Here is a 21,358-nt window from a genome sequence, read left to right as displayed (position 1 = left end):
TTTTATCTCAACCTATAAAGTTTTTCATCTTATTCCCCCCTCCCGTGCTGCTGAGGGGGAGAGCGAGGGAGTGGGGGAGTGAGAGAGTGTGATGGTGGGGCAGCTTGGTGGGCATTCCACCACATAAGGTCATTCTGAAATTAGGGATTTACAGGTCATTTTTTCTGACCACTCTGTGAACATTCGGAGGCTGGGCTGTGGCAAACCACTGAAGTTGGTTGCCACCTGTATGAAACCCTGTAGGCATGACACTGCTTCTCTGCACCACCACAGAAGGTGCCATTAACACATTTAACATATAGACAAATCTGCTTATGGATATACAGATCATGAAGGAGATGAGGCAAGGAAGGAAGCTGAACCCCTTCCATCTCGCTCTTCTTGTCCTTCTACCACCTGCAGCACCAAGAGCTGTGTAACAGAACCATATAAAGGCAGAGAGGTCTTCATTGCTCAACCCCAGACTCCCCTTGGTCCAGAAAACATCTGTGTTCATCCCCTACTGAGCAAAGGCATGGAGTACTGCCCTCTGCTCAGATGCTTTGGGCTCTGATCCTATGTAATTTATCCCATCTTATCTAGCACTACCATAGATGATCCTGCTTCCCTCTAAATGGATGCTTTCATAGTTCATGAAAATACCTGCCTGAAAGAGGAAAACACCATCGGAAAAACATCCATGTTACATACAAAAAAAAAACCCAAACTCCAAATCCTCCTCATGTAATCACAGCCATTAACTCTTTCCTCTGGCCTATAAACATAATCTCTGATGAACTAAACTCCACCTACCTTGACTGTCTGTGTTGGCCACATACTAAAATGTTACATGCCATGCCTTTATCTCTCACAGCTTGGTATCAGTAAAATTGTGCCTTGTCTGTTTATTGTTTGCAAAGGTTCCACTAAGTCCCATTATTTCTCCTTGAAAGAACACATAAACACTAAATGGGACAGGGTGGAGAATGAAAGTCCTTTCCTGGCTAACACATTTCCCCCAAGCCCATCTGTCACCCTCAGAGCAGTATCAAACCACTGCTGCTAAGGAATAGTGTGAGGAAACTTGTGAGAGAGTATACTCTTTTATTTGAGGAAAAGAGAGGATGATCCAGGGATTTCACCAGTTCTTTTTATTTTTAAATAGAATGATTCATATTGCCTTGCAAGCACATCAACTGATTTAGAGAAAATTATTTGAACAAAAGCAACAATTATCCTCTTCACTCACTTTTGAGGATTTTTATTCTCCTGATAGAACACAACTATACCACCTTTGGAGTTGCTCAGGGTATATGAGTGAGAACCTCTTAAAATAGAAAAAATCATAAGACATTATTATTGTGAAAACAATGAGTCCTAATTTCAAACTTGAGTTAAAGCTGATTGGACTAGAATATTACATACAGACATAGGCTCTTTGTTAGGTTTTTGGTAGCTTCTTTACAACCCAACAACAAAGGCTACAGAATGCTAAGACACTGGTTGAACAAATGCCACAGAAATTGAAATGGATGTGAAAGATGATCTCTGATTTGGACACCTTCCAGATGAAAGCACTTGGCCCAAACTGAAGTCAGACAGTGTTTGCTTAACAGATTGCTTTTAAAAAGAAAAATACATATTAATCTTTTTCTCATTCAACCAAGAAAATATTCTTACCTAAAAGGAAGAGATTCCTTTGTCTGGGAGTGAAATATCAGATTTAGATGGCTCCGCTGACTGGCAATGAAGAACATTAGGCCTCCTAGCAACCTTCTTCAGCACTCTCCATATGCAGACTTGGCTACATGTTTCAACTGCCTACTGTACGTGACAGCCCTATACTTCAGGATACAACTGCATATGGAGTCTGTGTCTGGCATGCCTGAGTAGTAGGTGGTCTGAGTCGTTCATTACTCTCATGCCATCGGATCTGGGACAGGAAGTTAAGCAGTGTGAACAGAACTCTTGGCCATGCAATCGGAAGAGGAAAACGTTATCCTTTGTGCTCAATCCTTGAATAGTGTTTGCATCGTTTTCTCAATGTACAGTGAACTGAGATGCAAGCCTTCAAACAAGTCCTTTGAAATTCTCCAGGGGCTGCTCTTCCCAAACACTGTCTAGCCAGACATCATGGGATGTTCTTTTGCTGTCTGAAAATATCCCCCTCTTATTTTAATAAACCATTTTTTCCTATCTGTTTAAGAAATCACTTTTGTATCCTTTATGCTAAGACCCGTGTTAAAATATAATGATTTACACTGCATCTTGGCTAGGGCAGAGTGCTAGAGAGAACTTAGCCAGGCAGTAAAAATCTTCCGTTTAGGAAAGGGGGTGGTGTTTACCCTCATTAGTCAGTTTCTGAGGTAAAAAATGTTTTCTGCAGCAAAATGCCTCTGACAGCAAGTTTGTATGGTTCTGTTCCTGACTGTTCCTTGACTGCTTTTTTCTTTCTTTAGCAAAGACTGTATACCACATGTATGATTTGATATGCACGCAGGTAACCAGAGAACTAAGCCATTAGCTCCAGCATTGAAGAGAGTTTATTTCCAAATTCGGAAATGCTAGAACAGACTTCGAGAACTCACAGCCAGGTGGGAGAGAACACACACATCCCGCAGAGCTGGGCTCCTGCCTTATGTGTCAAAGGCCCAACAGATACGCAGAATTCCCTCTGGGCTGCTTTTTACAGTTTTCTCTTTCTCTTCTTATTTCCCCTCCCCTCAGTCAATGGGAAAGAATGCTTTGAAGTTTTACATAACCTGCAATTATCTCTCTTGATAGAAACGACATCTTTTTTGGCAAAAACAGCCAGAGGGAAAAACAGAATGTTGCTGCTTCCCACATTATTTCTTCTAGACTTAAACCTTCCAGCTGCAGAAGGTCTCTCGAGCAAAGGAAAATCCTTAAACAGCTCAGCTTTCCTCCTCGCCCAATTTCTTGTGCTTGTCACCCCTTGCCTCCCCACACGTGTCAAATTTCTGATTTATTTTTACAGCATTAAAAATGCAATGCATTTCACAAAAAAGATAATTTGTAACATCCGTTTTAATAGATCACAACTATCTTGACAGGACTTAGTAAGAATTTATATTTTGTCATGATTTTGACTAGTTGTCAAATTCACTCAAATATGGAGTTCTAGGTATGACATCACCTGGAAATAAAAAGAGAAACTTTGGTACTTACTGATTTTTGCATATGAAGAAATTTTTCATTAGGCAGACAGTAAGCATTAGCTACTGCACAGACAGTTTGTATCTATCAGTCCCCTGTTTGTTTTTGAGGGTGTTCCTTTTCCCCTCGCACAGGAAGCTTTGTCTGTATTTTGAAACCACCTCAATTCAACTGTATTAGTGTGGTACAAGCACTCAGAGACATTTTACACCCACACAAATACTGTGACACAGGAAGGCCATGTGCTAAGGCTTTTCTATATTAGCAGTAATATTTCTAAGCAAGAAGGAGTAGCAGTACACCCATAAAGCTGTAAAATTAATACAGGTGTGCATGTGTATACTGACATATACACTCCTACCTTGCTAAACAGATTTTCAGCCATTTATCAGCATGACTGGAACCAGATCACCTCCCCTACGAAGACAGGCTGAGAAAGCGGGGGCTGTTCAGCGTGGAGAAGGTTGTGTGGAGACTTTACAGCAATCTTCCAGTATCGGCAGGGCACCTCCAAGGAAGATGTAGAGGGACTCTTCATCAGAACTGTAGTGATAGGACAAAGTGGAATGGCTTCAAACTGAAAGACAGTAGGTTTGGATTAGATGTTAGGAAGAAATTCTTTGCTGTGACGGTGGTGAGGCACCGGAACAGGTTGCCCAGAGAACCTGTTGATGCCCCAACCCTGGAAGTATTCAAGGCCAGGTTAGACGGGGGCTCTGAGCAACCCGGTCTAGTGGAAGGTGTCTCTGCCGAGGGCATGGGCATTTGGAACTAGATGATCTTTAAGGTCACCTCCAAGCCAGACTGTACTATGATTCTATGATGTAGCACAGGGGCGGTGGGACTTGTGTGAACAAGCTGTGGGACTCTGACCAAACTTTTCAATCTCAAGAGACCGCGCGCAGGGCTCGGGGCCGACACCTCTACATGCTGACCAGCCCGCAAGTCCTCACTGGATTCAGGAAGCCGGGAAAACGACCCAGATCCCGACTGAAGAGACCGGCGGGCACAGGGACCGCACCGAGAGCCGTGACAGGTTGCCCGGGCCCCGCCCGCCGCTCCCGCCCCGCCGGCTGTGACGGCACCGGGCGCCGGGAAGTGCTTCCGCCTGCGCCTTCGCGGGGGACGCGGTGCCGCGGTCCCGGGAGTGCGGGGGACACGGCGAGGCTCCGCCGGGCCGGCTCGGCCGCGGCGGCTGCAGCCCGGAGCGGGGCCGGGGCCCGGGCCCGGTCGGGAGCGAGTGGGTCACTGCCGTGTCCGGTTGCGACGGGTCGAGGCAGTGACCGAGCTGAGGGGACGGAGGTGCGTGAGGAGCATCCCTGGTCCCACCGCCCGGCAGCGCTGCGGTTGGTGAGGGAGCGGTGTCCCAACCGAGGGGTTGGTCCGACCCCGGGGGTGCAGCGCCGAGCCGGCTTCGTCAGTTGAACAGTTCTATCTGGGATAGGGCCGCGTGCGGGGAAAAGGAATGGGATAGCTGTCCTTCAGAAGTTTATTAGGATAGACTCAAGTACTTGATCGTTCCGTCATAACCTCCTCTTTCTGCTCGTCCTAGTGGGACTGGTTAAGGCCTGGAGATGTCGACCCCCCCTCTGGCTGGGGCGGGGATGCCGCCGGGCGCTTTCTCGGGGACTCAGGCTCAGGCGGCCAGGGAGGTGAACACGGCTTCCCTCTGCCGCATCGGCCAGGAGACCGTGCAGGACATTGTGTTCCGAACCATGGAGATCTTCCAGTTACTGAGGAACATGCAGGTGAAAAATAGCTTTTTATTTTCACGGCCCTTGCTTCCCGTGTTGTTATCACTGACAGCCCGCATATACAGACAGAGGTGGCGGCTTAGGACGTTTAGATAACTCCATCAAACTGCTTTAAAAGGGAGGATTGACTGGAGAAGTGAATACTACTCTTAATGTATTTGTTTACTCCTGTAGATAAAGTGAACATGTAGAGTATTCAGAAATGCTGAATTACTGTCGCCCCCACAATAGATAAATTCTAAATGCACTTTGTAACTGTGTTTTCCTTTATGAATAGCAAAGTCTGCTTATATGCCAGTTGTGTTTCTCTATTTATGTTAACATACAGGGAATAATTTTAGAAGAATTTTCATTGATCTTTTTTGGTAATGTTTCCCACCTAAAACTGCTTTTTTTTTTCTTATAAAAATGGACATAGTCCTTATTTATGGCTACTTACTGAGAAAACATACAAACATCTGTTGTGTTCTCTCTCTGTGGAAAGCGGAAGATAAATAATAACCCCCATTCTTTCTGTTTTCATGACTCTGGTGTTACTGAATTTTGTGGCCTGGGGTTGAGACACAGACTCTCCAAGTGTAATACTTGGATCACAACAGTGTCATACTTAACCATTGTGAAGACACTCACTGAAAAGAGTTAGAGGGATTGGCAATGACCAAAGTATAGAATACATGAAGCTGTTTGACAACAGTGATTGAGCACATAAAATCCAAAATTTTACTGGTAAAGAAAATAAAAAAATCAGTGATTTCTGAGGGAATAATGGGATTGTCTGATTTTAAAATGTACAAAACTCCATCTGATTTCTTTTGGTCTGGTTATTTTGTGGGACAGAAGCTTTAATATTTTTAATATTTTCGTTCTCTTAAGTTACCAAATGGTGTTACTTATCATACTGCAACATACCAAGACAGATTGGGAAAGCTGCAGGAACATCTCCGTCAGTTATCAATACTCTTCAGAAAACTGAGATTAGTCTATGACAAATGCAATGAAAACTGTGCTGGGCTCGATCCTGTTCCCATAGAAGTAAGTATCTTTATGCATATATACATTACAGCTCGGAATAACGACTCTCTTCATAGCATATTGTCCATTCTCCTCAGTTGCAGGAGACTCATAACAAGTTTTAATGAGACTGGATATTAAGTGGACTGAATTCTGTTTATTAGTTAAAGCTGGTGGAAAAACTGCGAAACTTTCACATAACATCATCAATTCTTGCCAATTGGGAGGGATCCAATTTTGAAATTGAATCCCAATTTGAAATTTTCCCTCTGTACTCAGCGCTGGTGAGGCCACACCTCGAGTGCTGTGTCCAGTTCTGGGCCCCTCAGTTGAGGAAGGACATGGAGGTGCCGAAGCGTGTCCAGAGAAGGGCAATAAAGCTGGTGAAGAGTCTGGAGCACAAGTCTGACAAGGAGTGACTGGGGGACCTGGAGTTGTATAGCTTGGAGAAGGGGAGGCTCAGGAGGGACCTTCTCACTCTCTACAACTCCCTGAAAGGAGGTTGTGGCAAAGTAGGGGTCAGCCTCTTCTCCCAGGCAACAAGTGACAGGATAAGAGGAAATGGCCTCAAGTTGTGCCAGGGGAGGCTTAGGTTGACATTAGGGTTATTAAACACTGGAATGGGCTGCCCAAGGAGGTGTTAGAGTCACTGTCTCTGGAGGTGTTTAAGGAAAGACTGAATGTGGCACTTAGTGCCATGATCTAGTTGACAAGATCTCAGAGGTCTTCTCCAACGTAATTCATTCTTGGATTCTATAAAATCAAACTTGATTTAAAATTTTAGCCTTTTTCCTCAAGCTTCTTAGTTCCTTCATCAATTTGTTTCCCCTAGGAAAATGAAAGGATCAGGGTAGATTTTTTAAAAGAAGTGGGAAAAAGTGGGAAACAGCCTGCTTCGAGCTCTCACCTGTCAGCCTGGCTCCCTCACTAATAAACATTATTCTCTTTCTCTGACCATCAATCTGTGCCTCCTTAGTTGCCTCATTCTGCTGCTCCTAACCTGCTGGGCCAGTATGAACCAAACCTAAGTGTGCAGTGGTGATGAAACAGTTACAGCATCGGACTTCCAGGAAGGAGGATTGGCTAAAGTTTTTCCTAATAAAACTGCTATTCCTAGTAAAATCAAAACTTTGTTTTCTCCCTCATAAGTTAAGTTGTTTCTAATTCTTAGTAATACTCTTAAACCCGTTTTGTGTTATGACTCGAGTTACTACTGTGCTAATTATCCAGAACTGTGAAGTTCTTTAAATATTGACCTTTGGATTCGGAGGCAACTTTATTAACAGTCTTGTGATTGTCTGTTGAATTTTAACCATGTATGCATTTTATTTTGTATTTGAGTCTCTTCAATGAATAGGAATAAATAAATTAGGTTCATTCATTCATTCTGTACAGTCCAGTTTAGACTACTGCTTCTAGACTACTACTTCTGTCAACAGTCACTGCCCAGGGTTTTAGAGAAACCTGATAGCAAGGAAGGGATTAGGATAACTTTCTCATTTTAAAGAATAAAACTTTTTCCATGGTGTGTTGACTTGTGTGCAATAGAGTAAGCTTTTTTAATGCAATGTCTGACTGATAACTTAGGCACAGCAGAATTTTGTATCAATAGTTGGAATTCTTTCTTTTTAATCTGCGTAGTCTTTTCTGCTCTGAAGTTAGGAGGTGCCTGCCTGTCTCATGTTTTTACTGGTTAGGGTGAATGACAGTGGCACACCATTCGTCTTGGATCAATTTTCTTAAATTCTTCTTCCAGCATTTCAGTAATAGTCTCAATCATATTATTTTATGCTGACATTCTAACCATACCTTTGAAGAATATTTACAAAGCTCTTTTTTTTTTTACACAGTCAAGAGAAGTCAGTACCTGCTAATATTCCTTAGTCTATTATTATTGATATAAATGTTTTCACATTTTTTGTAAATTTGTACTACCGATATAATAAGTATGAGTAAATTTCTGTTAACCAATGTAGCAAGGCATGAAATAATTGTGAAGCAGATCTGGTTTAAATTTCCTGCTTTTGTGTGTTAGGTGTAATTTGGCTTTTCTTGATGGGTTTGTTTTTTTTCTAATACCTTTTCTGAAAGACGAGAGGTTTTCAAAGGAAGTGTTCTAGTTTGAGTGCTACTTTATTTTTCCATCAGAGAGAGGAGTTTTTTCCAAGAGTATTTAGGAGCCACACTACTTCTTTTTTATAGTCTGCAAATGTAGTAAGTGGTTAACCTTTACTACATTTTCATGACAAAGTTTAGTGTGGTAGTTTTTGTTCATTTTGTTAAGCTTAATAAGAGTGAACTACGGAAATTTTTGCATAGAAGGAAATTAAATTTTCAGTGGGTTAAATCAAAGTAAGTTTTCTATCAAAATGCTGAAGGAGGATGCTGAATGCTTTGAAATATTACACTCCAGCCTAAGTAACAAGTTAATATGGACTTGGTGAGCAGCTTGCTCCCAGGCTTTTGAACTAATGTCTTCTTGCTCATTTTCACCAATACTAGTCTTTCATTTGTCTGTAGTGTGTATGGGAACGTGGATGTAATTTTGCTTGGTTCAGGACAGAAAAAACAATGTTGCACTGTGGACACTGGATGTATGCTATGTATAAAATGCTACAGCTTATTATTTTTTAATTAGTTTTAGTAGCTTGGAAGTGTTCTGACACAGAAGCATGTATTTGTTTGGTACCTGCTATATTTGCTGATTCTTTTTAATTTATTTTCTTTTTAGGAAGGAAGCATACAGTAGTATTCATTTAGGGATACTTCATCAAAGATTTTTGGCTTTGTACAGAAATGATAGCACAATATGGTCTTTTCCAGCCTAAACAAAGCTATGATTCTGTGTGTCAGGGAAGATCACAGTGGGAAATACTTAGGGAAAAACTCCCTTTAGGTGACTATAGGCCTGGTCTTAAGAATAGCCAAACAGAGGTTCACTAAAATAGCAAGACATAGCTGGAGTATTAACTAAGTAGCTATTTAAAGCCAGTCATAATTATGGTTAGTATAGAATCATAGAATCATAGAATCAATGACCCATCAGGATCATTGAGTCCAACTCCTGGCCCTGCCCAGGACACCCCAAGAATCACACCATGTGCCTGAGAGCATTGTCCAAATGTTCCTTGAACTCAGGCAGGCTTGTGACCGCTTCCCTGGAGAGCCTGTTTGGTGCCCAACCATCCTCTGGGTGAAAAACATTTTCCTGATATCCAGCCTAAACTTCCCCTGACTCAGCTTTATGCTGTTTCCTCGAGTCCCCTTTGCTGGTCACGAGAGTGAAGAGATCAGTACCTGCCCCTCTGCTAAAATACTTTATAATAATGACAGGCTCTTGTTTGTGGTGTTTCATAGTGTGGAATGGTAAAATGTAAAATCACAATCTGCATATTTCAAAATACAAGATTTATCCATGATACACATCTTGAAATGGAAAGTGTGGGGTTTGCCTGCAGTTGTGAAATCGCTTGGGTCTAAGCATGGTAACAGGTGGGACTGTGTCCTTTTGAAGTGCATCATTTTCCTGGAGAACAAACTGAGGTTATTCCAAGGCCTTTGGGTTTGATGTGAAGAGCTTGTGTCAACTTTCATGTGAGCAGTTTGAACCTGTGGAGAAAATGGTAGTACCTTATTTATCTCCTGCATTTCATTTCTTTTTTTTTTTAATTTCTTCTTTTAATTTTTCTTTTTTTTTTTTTTAATAAAGCTAATATTTCTTGTCTTCACAGCAACTTATTCCGTACGTTGAAGAAGATGGATCTAAGCATGATGATCGTGGTGCTGCAAGTCAGCTTCGTTTTGCTACTGAAGAGAGAAGGGAAATTATGGAAGTAAATAAGGTAACAAAGTTAAATTAATTTGCATAAAATAGGAAATGGCACTTCGATGTCACAAAGCTTAAATTTCTAGATTCCTTTACTAAATGCAGAATGTCTGATGACTACCATCAAACCTGGGGATAATTACTTCTTGCACTTAACTATTTCAGAATTAACTTTCAGGAAACAAATTTGAGAGGACTTTTTTGTTTTGTTTTTTGTTGTTTGGTTGGTTGGTTTTGGTTTGGTTTGGTTTGGGTTTTTGTTTGGTTTGGGTTTGTTTGTTTGTTTTTTTAACTCTGGCTGTAGAGTTTGGGTTCCCTGACAGTTTTTACTTGTGCCTCTTTTAAAACCAACATATATTCTTTTGAACACAATGTATTATGTTTATGCTTAGCCCACTAGATATCAGCACTATAAACTGAGGTAAGGTGCCTGTTGAATTTATTTTTCTTCAAAACTTACCTCAAGTTTGAAAAAAAAAGGGTATTGTGTAAATATTGTTACAATTATTGAGTTGGTAAAGGCTTTTGTATTTTGACAGTCTGAGGAAGACCGTTCCTTTGTTAAGAGGAACATCTATTGAATCTTAACACATTCAGAAAAAAATGTGCTATGAATTATAAAGATGCTGTTAAATTTTCAGTTTGAGTGGCAGTCTGTAGTAGATTCAAATCTAAAAATAAATAATGCTAGAGTAACTGCTAATATAATATTGAGATTAAAATATGAAGTTTTGCCGGAACACAGTTTTGAACATTGTTTCTTCAATCTGTAAAGTACAAAGATAGGATTAATTAAATATTTCTATGGCTGTAATATCTGTAAATACTTAGTAAAAAGGAAGTATAATCTACAAAAATAACTGAACGAAGGAAATAAATAAATGAAATGTTTAATTTAGAGAATAATTGGTAGATTTTTAACTTTTAAAATATTTCCAGTATTTTAATTTGTCTTCAACACTCAGAGATGTATTGAATTTTTCATAACCCATTTATTTAGAAAAATAGGGACTACTTGAATTTAGAGAAAAACAGTTGTCAGCTTCCCTGTTGTAATTGTTCTCCTGAGTGCTGATATAGCATAGTTGTATATATTATATTGTATGCAGTGTTGTATTCTGAATTTATGCACATTTATTTGCAGTCTTTAAGTGTTAATAAGTTTAACTGTCCATATTTGCTGTGGTTTTAATAGTTCTGTGACGTGGGTTTGCCCTTGGTGTTGTACTTGCATGCTAATGTGTTTTTAAACCTCCTTGGTGTGATCTTGTGAAAAGAATTTCATAAATTTTTATGATGAGTTCTGAACCTTAAGAAGGTTGATGGTGTTACAGGACCATTGGTCGCGAACTGGTAATTAAGAATGCATTAAAACTTTCACTTAAATCTGGTCTGAAATCCTGTATTCACACCTAAATGCCAGACCTAGTTTTCCAGATTTTCTATAGTAAATCTTCACAAGATAGTTGAACTTTCTCTAATATTCCTGTGGACAAATACTTACTAACTACTGCAAAAGAAAGTTAAACTTCTTGTTTTTTGGAAGAGCACTGATTTTTTTCTTTTGTCTCCCTCCAGCTGTATTAGCACATCCACTACCACTTTCAGAGCTTGAATTTTAGTACTTTTCAGAATAGGAAATGCTTTGGGTTTTATGACTAGAAATAAAGAAATTCTTCTTTTTGCAAAGAAAAATCACTAGAATCATTATTAATTCATCTAATTTCTGACACTGGCTGCTGGGCTTAACTAACCCTCTCTGGTTCTTAGCTGGCATTCCTGATAGCTTTTCAGTTCCCCTATGGTACGTAACATCCAACTCAATTGGATTAATTTATTTTAGAAAAATTTCATGATGCAAAATGTTGATGAAGATGCTGTGGTAGGGAAACCAACATTACAGATGAGGAAACTTTTTATATTTTTGACCCGCTGTCATCGTTCAGCTGTTGTCCTGTTCTCACATAATCCTTTTTGCTGTGATAGGCAGCATTTTTTCAATCTTGGCTGTCATTGGTACCAAAAAAAGCATTGTTGCAATTTCCCAATACTTTGACACTGTTGAGATATTTGAGTTCTTAGACCTGCCGTGGTTCGCTTAATTTTACCCTCCTTCCTGTGATATCTCAGCCAGTCTGATTTCTTTAGTGGCTCTGGATGTATGTGAAAGGCACTAATTGCCCCTCAGTGTAGAGCTCAGACACAGCTAGGAGTAGCTCATACAAATCTTGTGGATCATGTATTCTCACACAAAAATGTCCCTCATTCCATGAACCACTGACCTGAAACATGGCAGCTCTGCTTTGCTGCTGCAGTTGTCTCGTCAGGGCATCCTCAGTGGAGGAGGAGAGGAGCATCAGGTACTTCCTGTACTCACCATCTCATTCATGGGGCAGGAGAATCTGTTGATGTGACCCTAAATACTGCAGGAGCTTTTGGTATTGGTTTACTGTGTAGTGACATCTTTCTGCTGTGTTAGGCTTATATTTTAGGTCAGAAAGTTTAATGCGCTCACCTTGGCTGTGGAAGTGCTTGTTTGTTAATTTAAAATATAGATCAGTTTACAAGGTAATGAATTTCTGTCCTAGCAATTCAGTAGTAATTAGCAAATGTAGGTTTAAATAAAACCCATTAAGCTTAATACCAGAAGGGAGTTTTGCCAGCACTAAGAAACATATACAAAACAAACAAACAAACAAACCAACCATTTCTTGAGCACTGAGCTACTTCTACCTTTTGTACTAAACAATTCTCTGTTGCAGTTCCCAAAAATGCAGCTTATTCTTTTTTAACTGTATTTGCTTTCTGAGCTTGTAAATTGTTGGGATGGTTGACTCTCTTTTGGAATAAATAACTCACTGTTCCAGAATCGGTTAAGCATTTGCATTGGTTTACTAGTGCAAGTCTTGACCCAGTTTTCATTGAGATTAATCTATTTGCAACAAGTGGAAACTGTTAACAAGATTTCCTCACTTGTCTTCATATTTTTCAAGAGTTTAATGTTCAGTCTACAGATTTTTTACCTTCTAAGTATAGCATCATCAGTATTATTTTCACCTAAGGCTCACCTTAGGTCTGTAGTCTTGTAGTACATTTGACAGGACTTAGAAAATAACAAATCAGAAACTGAGAATGCTTTAGTCTGTGTGGAGCAAGTGCAGCTTAGGTTTCTTAGGTGCTGTAGGTCTGGTTTCAAATGAAGCACTTAGGAAAACTATGACGTAATTAGTAGTCTCAGTACATTTGGATGAAAATGAAATGATGTGAAATAGCATTAGGACATTCCAGGTGACTCTTCAGAAAACAGTCGTGTCTGATATTCTTAATTAACATTTGCTAAGTGTTTAACAGTGATCTTGCTAAGAGAGGAAAAGACAATCTATATGACAGACTTTTAAGTTAAGCTGTTATGAGTTTAGCTCTGGGCTTTTTTTTGATAACATAAACATTGTGCACTGCAGCTGATGTTGTTTAGGGAAGTATCCTTAAAATGACAGCAATTTGCAATTAGTCTTTCTCTTCGGAAAACTTTACTTTTGAACTATGCTGAAAACCTAAATTCCATTTAAACTACTTTCCCTGTACTTTTGTTTTATATGTGTAGAGTCCTTTTTCACCCAAAATACGAATGTGCACCAAGGAATACTTTGGCAGGAGGGGAAGAATTCTTTATTTGGACACCTTCTTGGTAGATTAATCTGCACTAGAGACAGTTCCATCATGTTTTGAGTACCCAAACTGGCTCTCTGCGGTGGTAGAATCAGAGGACTTTAGGCTCGGTGGGAGGTCTGGAGGTTATCTACTGCAGTCTCTGGCTCAAAGCAGGGTCAACCAGCAAAGTTAGATCCTGTTGCTCCAACTCATATTCCAGTAGCATTTCAAATATCTGTAAGGATGGAAATTCTGCCTTTTCTGGTCTCTTCTTAAGGGTTGACTTCCACTGTGAAATTTTTCCTAATGTTACATTGGAATTTTTTCATAACTCGTATATCCACTTTCCCTCATCCTTTTGCTGTGTACATTCAAGAAAAGTCCAGCTTTGTCTTTTCTATGATCTTCAGTATATAGCTGAAGACAGTGATCATGCCTTTTGGCCTTCTCTGCTTGAGATGGAACAAATACAGCTTTACTCATCTTGGTGGCCTTCCACTAGGCATTATTCAGTATGTTAGTGCTTTATATTGATCCCCAAATTGGACAGTTGTTCTGCAGAACCAAATAGAGGGGAATAACAATTTCACTTGACCTGATGGGTGCACTCTCTCTAATATAGCACAGTGTGCAGTTAGTCTTCATTGTTGCAAAAAGATCTGCAGCTGACTCATGTTCAACTTGTCAAAAAGTATCAAAATTACCCCAGATCCTTTTCTGCAAATGTGATTTGTATTCAGTCAGCTCTCTGCCTGTGCTGTTGTGTGAGTTTATTGTGTGTGCAGATGTAGGATTTTGGTTTAATTGAAGTTCCCAAGGTAGGTCCCTCTGAACCAGATATCCTACCACTGAGTATATTTATCACATTCCCCTACTTGGCATTGTCCACAAATTTGATACAGTGATTAGGTCAGTAAGTGTGGATTAATCATTAATGAGGATATTAAGAATACTCACCTTAGTATCAATCCTGAGAAACTTCAAGAGTGACCAGCTACCATTTGGTCTTAATACTGATGATCCCAGCATTTAGAATCCCATATCCCTGACAGTTTTCCATCAATCTTGTAATCCACCTATCCAAACCATATCTCTCCAATTTGGCTACAAGACTATGAGAGATTGTGTCAAAAGCCTGACTAATATGAAAGTAAAGAAAAGCTCCTACTCTCCCCTTGCCACACAGCCAGTCACTACTCAGTAGAAGGACATCATGTTTTTCAGGCACAGCACATCTTTGGTAAATCCAGGGTGACTGTTTCCAGTCACCATGACTTTATCATTCTTATGTCTGGACACGACTTCCAGAAGGGTTTGCTTCATAGTCTTTCTGGAGTCAAGGGTTAGGCTAACCAGCCTGTAGTTTTCTGGATATCACTCCTTGACTTTCTTGCAGATGACTAAAGATGTTTCCTTCTTCATCAGGAGCCTCCTCCCCTCTCCAGTAGAAGATTGCATAGAGTGGTCTTGTAATATCATCAGACAGCTCCCACAGCACTCAGATACATTTTATGCCAGATGATGATATACGTCCTTTTCAGTTTTGTGTAAAGTGTTGCATGCAAAGTTTTTCACATTACATCCTATATCAAAATAATATCATGGTAACAGCGTTGAAAAAAATTAGGAAAAAGTGAGCTTAAAGCTGTCTTAACAATCCCAGTTGTCACCTTTTGTCCTCATATAGGTGCATATTGTACAACCTTTATTGCATTATCACATTTGGTTCCTCTTCCCCTCTGCCCACTTTTCTGGAAGAGTCCTTGAGTTATTCTGCTTTTGTTGCAGATGAGGCAGTGTTTAGATTGAATCAGTATCGTAGTAAATAAGATTATAAAAATCCTGGTTTGTGTATTGGGTAACTGGTATGAGGGTATTGAATAAGCAGGGAATTTGGGAATGAGAAGCAAGGATTTATTGTGAGCAGTGAGGAACTAACTGAAGGCAGCTCCTGAAAACTGGATTTTTTGTTTCTCTGCCACAAAACATCCGTGGCAGTTGTTCATTCTTCTCCTTGTGGTTCATAGTAGCTTTGAATATGTGGGAAGCTGTTAAAATATGAAATTTAGTTATGAACTTGAACCTGAAGTGTCTCTGGACAAAGTTAGTAGGCCCTCCAGTTTTATCTCTGGTGTTCATGTCACTTAGTTGTCCATCTGTAACTGAGGATCATACATCTGTGTGATTTTCATGTTAAGAAGGGGGATGTAACACTGAGGGTTGTGGTGGAGAAGCACCTTGGGGAATGGGTATTTCCATTACAAGCTACATAGTCTAGATGGTACTCAGTAAATAAGACCTCAGACCTCATTGTTGAATGATAAATAATTGGTATGGAGCAAACATCGATCTACTTGAATGAATGTGCTTCTTCCTCCCTGACAGTGGATACGTGCAATCCCGTCTGGGTCAATAGGTGAAAAGTACTGAGCATGCAGTGGAGCACAGGCTGTCAGTGGTGCCTCTGCATGTTTCAGGAACACAGAGTTACACGTGCAGAAGGAGCAGTTTTCCCTTCAGCTGTCAGGTGAGGAGCAAGGCAGAAAACCCAGTCTTATTTCTGGTAGGGGTAGAACAGTTATGTCTGTGCGTGACATCAGGAAAAGCTGTGTTAATGTTTAATTGCACAGCAGTTACTGTATTAGTGATTAATATTTTTTATCCCTTTGGAAAAAAATTATACATAGATCAATATTACGATGAAAAGTGGGCCTTGGTATCAGTTGAGCAGACATAAGTTAGAATATCATCTGTCAGCTTTAAGAGTGTTTGAGCAAAGTGTTGAGGACATTTTTTGTATCATATTTTTTTCCAGCTATATGCGTATAATATTGCCATTCTTTTGACTATAAAACCGAAGGAAAAAAGAAAGGAGAAGGTTTTTCGACCTTACTTCAGAGATTTCAATATAAAGGACTCATTTAAAAAAGAGACAGTATAAATTTCACTTTCCTATCACAGACATTGTGTTTCTGTAGAAATTTTTTGGCTTTGACTTACATGGAAACATGGAAGCCTCTGTCACCTTCATAAGGCTTTCAACAATCACTTCCTACAGCAGTTTAATGGTCAGAAGGAGTAACATGAGTTCTGTGTCCAGCTCTGGGGTCTGCAGCACAGGAAGGATATGGACCTGTTGGAGCAGGTCCAGAGGAGAGCCACAAAAATGATCAGAGGGATGGAGCACCTCACCTATGAGGAAAGGCAGAGAGAGTTGGGGCTGTTCAGTCTGGAGGAGAGAAGACTCCACAGAGACATTATAGCAGCCTTTCAGTACCTAAAGGGGCCTGAAGGGCTTCCCAAGAAAGGTGGGAACACTTTTTAGCAGGGCCTGTTGCAATAGGACAAGGGGTAATGGCTTTAGACTAACAGAAAGTCCGTTTAGATTAGATATAAGGAAGAAATTTTTTATGCTGAGGGTGATGAAACACTTTTCCAGAGAGGAGGTAGATGCCCCATCCCTGAAAACATTCACAGTCAGGCTGGATTGGTCTCTGAGTAACCTGGTCTAGTTGAAGATGCTCACTGGGGGGTTGGACAAGATGACCATTAAACATCACTTCTGACCCAGACTGTTCCATGATTCTATGCTAATGGAAAAGAACATGATGCCCGTTCTCTGTAGTAGAGTCATGATCAACAAAGTATAATTTTTTAATTTTGCCAAGATTTATGCAAATAAAGGTACTACTGTTACTAATATTTAATGTTTTATTACACTGAGATGTCCTTCTGGCCTGTGCAGTTGTAGATCTTCAACAGAGCAGGTGAAAACTAAAGCTGTCACAGCATTCAGGGTATGGTCTTTTATATAAGATTTTCAAGGTGGAAAGCCCTCTTTATTTTTTTCTTAAGCAGAAGGAGAGCCTGTACAACATAGGCAAGTACTGTTGATGTTTTTACAGGCACCAGTTGGAATATGATCTTACTCGTCCACAGTGTTTACACTATTTTCTTTGCCTGAAGAAGGGACTTCTAACAAATAGCTTGAGATGCAGCATAATGACTCATGTTTTGGTTTTAAAATTTGAAGGATAGATGAGCTTAAAATGAGGAGAGAGATGGGAACAGTGTTGAAGGAAAGTTCTGATGCATCTCTGGTAGTAAGCTGTGAATTGGTCTAGACAGCACTAATTTCAAATGAAATGAAAGTGAACCAAAAATTAGTTTTAGTAGAAATTCCATTTCAGTTGAAGTTGAAGTTACTGTGTCCTACTAAACCCAAATCTGTATGAAACGTGGCAAGTTCTTTATGGCAGCTTTTCTTTTCCTTGAAAGACAGCTATTTTCTGCATGTATGTTATGGTTCTCCCACATAATTTCATTTATGTGGGTTTTGTGCTTCAGTACCTATTTTCGTGACTGACTTACCTGACCTATGCCTACTGAGGTATTGTTGGTTACTGGAAGGTGCAGTCCTTGCCAACTCCATCCTGCTGGCCATAGTGCTTGCAGGGTCAATCAAAATGGGTAGTTAATCACACTGAATATTAGTATCACCAAAGAAGACCTCTTAGGATTGGTTTACAGTCACATCTCTTTCCTGACAGAAAGGGACTAACAGAAACCTACCTGTCAAATGTAACTTGAATTTAGGTCTCTTAAACTCATTATAAACTTCCAGTCAGATCCCTTTTCTGACAGAAGGGGACTAACAAAAACCTGCCTGTCAGATGTAACTTGAACTTAGGTCTCTTAAATCATTATAAACTGCCTCATATAAGATAGTTTCCCTGTGCTATCTTAAAACAGATAAAGTCAGAAGCTGTAGCATATATGTGGGATGAAGCACTTTTTCTTGTTTCATACAACTCTTAATCCTGAGAAGCAGTCCAGAGTTCAGCTAAGTCATTTCAATTGAAGGAGGAAAGAGTGGGAGACAACTTGCAAGCAATCTGTTCAAACAAAAATTTGTCATTACTGCAGAAGCTGCTTACAGAACTTGCCCATTTCCCAAGAATGCCATTTCACCTATCTTTCCAAGGTTAGACCTGGGTTGAGGTGTTCTTACTGGCTCAGCAAAGTCTTAAACAGAGGCCAGCACTTCCAGTGGTGTAGAACATATTAATTATGTATTACTCTGTGGTGTGAGCCACTGCCTGTCAAAGATCAGTAACAAAGATCACTCTATGCATTTCAATTAGGAGACTATACTCTCTGAAGTGGATATTTTCTCCTCTCTTTATACTTTCACCAGCCTAGCAATCCAGGGATGGTGCTTCATCTTAGATGTTTTTTTTCTGTCTCTAGAAAAAGTAGAAGAGCTAAAAAAATAGGTCTTCACTGAAGGCAAGGATCTAAAATTATCTTCAGATAAATAAAGAAACAATTTTATACTTCCTGTCTTTACAGATGCTTTGAAAACAAATGAAATCCAGTTTGAAGGTTCCCTTGTCTAATATCAAATAAAGATCAAGCAATTTACAGTGTCATAATGCTTGCACAGGAAAGGAAAACAATCTTAACAGAATGAGTCTTTTGGGCATAACTTGCATAAAGTTCATGTGAGCTTACCTAAGTAACAGTATTTAACAATACAGTTAGACATGGATGAAGAGAGAACACGGTCTGCTTATCAGAGGTCAATGGTTCTTATTTCTGTCTGACTTGAATAACCATCACTGACTGTTCACCCTTCATTCCTATTGATGAAGGTTTTGAAAAATCTTGAAATGACATGCCCTCAGTATCAACCTGCATTAAATTAGTAGCTTTGATGTAACATTCACTGATTTCTTTAAGATTGAATGTTAAGGATGGCAAATAGAAACATGTTTAAAAATGCCACAGGTGTGAACGTGCTTGTTTATCTCATCCCACTTGTGCTTTCTCAAGCATCAAGACCTTTGTAGGAAGACACTTGCAGTTCTGTCTTTTGGGTGCTGTGGTAACTACATGATTCTTAGTTTTCTCTCTCGTCTTTAGGAGTTGGATCTCTGCTATATATTGTGAAGTCTTGGATCAGCAAATGGAATTGAAAGAAGCATTAGATAAATGCCCGTAGTTATCTTTTAAACACTTTTTAGTCTGTCAAATGCTTGACTAGAAATTCAGTGTTATTGCACATGAACTGTCCTACCTCTGTTTTCACATCCTGCTCAGGAGTCTGGAACTGAATGTTGTCTCTTCTTCCAGGAAATGTGTCCCTCAAAGTCTGTGTTCAGAAATATTTCTCTTACTATGTTCCCCATAATAAGCCTAACTACCATATTACTTCAGACTGTTTTTACAGGTCTGAAATTAGTGGGCTTCCTTTTTTACTCTGGACTTCTTTCCCAACTGACCATCTGGACAACTTAAAATATTGTTGTGTTGTCTGCATCAAAATACAGGAGACAGTTTTCAGGATATTACTTCTTTTGTTGCTTCATTTTATCACTGTTCCAGTTGCTTTCGTTGTATTACTGATCTGAGTCGCCCTTTTAATGTATTGCCATTTGTGCAGTGTCAATAACAAAGTTATGTCAAACCTGAAACATTTTGTTTTCTTTTGATGGTAGCAAGTCTTTCCTGTTCTTTCACTTTACTTGGAACTCCAGACTTCCCTAATGAATAAGTAGTTTGATCTCTAATGTGAGAAGGCTGACATCTTGTCAAATCAGAATGAAGGACATGCTGTGTATTGTTAACAACAACCTAACTTAGTTCTCAACAGCTTTGATTTGAGCAGAAGAATGAATAAATGAGACAATAAATACGGGTATTATTGTGAAACATGAAAGGTTAAGGAAACTGTATGATGTCTTAGTGCCCAGATCTTTCTTCTGTAAAGACATAATTTTTAAGTTTTGGTTATGCAACCAAATAAAAGCAAGTTTGCTGTTCTTCTTGTCCTTCACGTGCTTCTGCAGTTTGCAAAAACAAATACATAATTTTAAAGAATTCAGCATGCTTGAGAGAACCTTTTTCAAGACAGGACTCTAAGCACATCACAGTTGACCTACATAGGCAGAAGGGCTGCAAAAGCTTGATTTACTTCACCTATACCTTTTGCTTTGTTCGAACTTCTACTGTTAATCCCTCATTTTTCTGCAAACCCAAGTTACAAAACATATATTCACATAAATTTACCTGTTCTCTGAATTGTTTCTTCCTACTTACGATGCTCTCCTTTGGACTTTGAAAAGTGAGGAATGGTCTCCACAAACCTCCAGCTTTTGAAGGTGTCTTTTTCTGATAAAAAGAATGCTGTGAAGAGAACAGCATTGACCCTGTAGCAATGGTCCTTAACTTTTGAGGCTTTCTTGTATTTTTAGAGTGTGATTTTAAGGGGATGTATTATCCCACTAATAGTGCTCACAGACAACTGAGGAAAAGGTTCATATAACATTTCATAACACTGTAACTTTTGTTGAATTTTTGAGTGTGTTAATTGAACTGATCACAAAAAAACCTGATAATAAACTCTTTCCACAGAAACTGAAACAGAAGAATCAGCAGCTGAAGCAGATCATGGATCAGTTACGGAATCTTATTTGGGACATAAATGCCATGTTGGCAATGAGGAATTGAACAAGGAAAATCAAACTTTGTATTTGAAGAAGATACAAATCTCATTCGATATGTTTAACTTCCTTGTAAGAAGAAGCATATTTTCCTACAATCATATTGCAGTAATGTTTGAAAAGTCTTCAAGATTAAAATGTTGGTTTTTTTCTAATAACTTAAATGGTGTTGCGTTTGTTTTTATAAAAGATTCATCCTACAGGTTTTACCTGAGTGTTTCCCTTAGGCTGTACAGCATCAGTAACTTACAGTAATAATTTGGATTGCTATGCAAATGAGGGGGTTTATAATTGAAGTGTTTCTGGATTTTCTTTATAATACAATTAACAATTTTAAAAAGGTGTTTGTATACGTCAAACAGCCTCTACAGACAGGAAGGGTTGCAAGACAGGAAAGTTGCTCCAGAAAGCTACGGGGCCAAAATCAGTGATCAGATACTGCAAATCGATATGTT

At 39.5% G+C, this 21,358-nt stretch overlaps 1 protein-coding gene and 1 long non-coding RNA gene across 3 annotated transcripts; one reads left to right on the top strand and one right to left on the bottom strand.

Moving 5' to 3' along the window:
* Positions 1–694: 694 nt before the first annotated feature.
* On the bottom strand, positions 695–4,250 carry LOC113948235. Of its 2 annotated transcripts, none has more exons than XR_003528054.1 (3): positions 4,030–4,250; positions 3,518–3,733; positions 695–3,136 (listed from the first exon to the last, which is right to left on the bottom strand). It is a non-coding gene; the product is annotated as an uncharacterized LOC113948235 (long non-coding RNA). The 2 variants fall into 2 exon arrangements; XR_003528053.1 differs by having other exon boundaries at positions 4,078–4,247.
* A 165-nt stretch (positions 4,251–4,415) lies between these two features.
* MED30 (mediator complex subunit 30) lies at positions 4,416–21,054 on the top strand. The gene is made up of 4 exons (XM_027645684.1): positions 4,416–4,904; positions 5,784–5,942; positions 9,653–9,763; positions 20,815–21,054. The coding sequence occupies exons 1-4, from the start codon at positions 4,731–4,733 to the stop codon at positions 20,908–20,910; spliced, it is 540 nt and encodes a 179-aa protein (XP_027501485.1). The 5' UTR covers positions 4,416–4,730; the 3' UTR covers positions 20,911–21,054.
* Positions 21,055–21,358: the final 304 nt, after the last annotated feature.

This window comes from Corapipo altera, unplaced genomic scaffold (assembly GCF_003945725.1).
Source record: "Corapipo altera isolate COAL_440 unplaced genomic scaffold, ASM394572v1 51, whole genome shotgun sequence".
Lineage (NCBI taxonomy): Eukaryota > Metazoa > Chordata > Aves > Passeriformes > Pipridae > Corapipo > Corapipo altera.
Note: the sequence above shows the minus strand (reverse complement) of the source record. Positions and strands in the feature narration are given on the sequence as shown.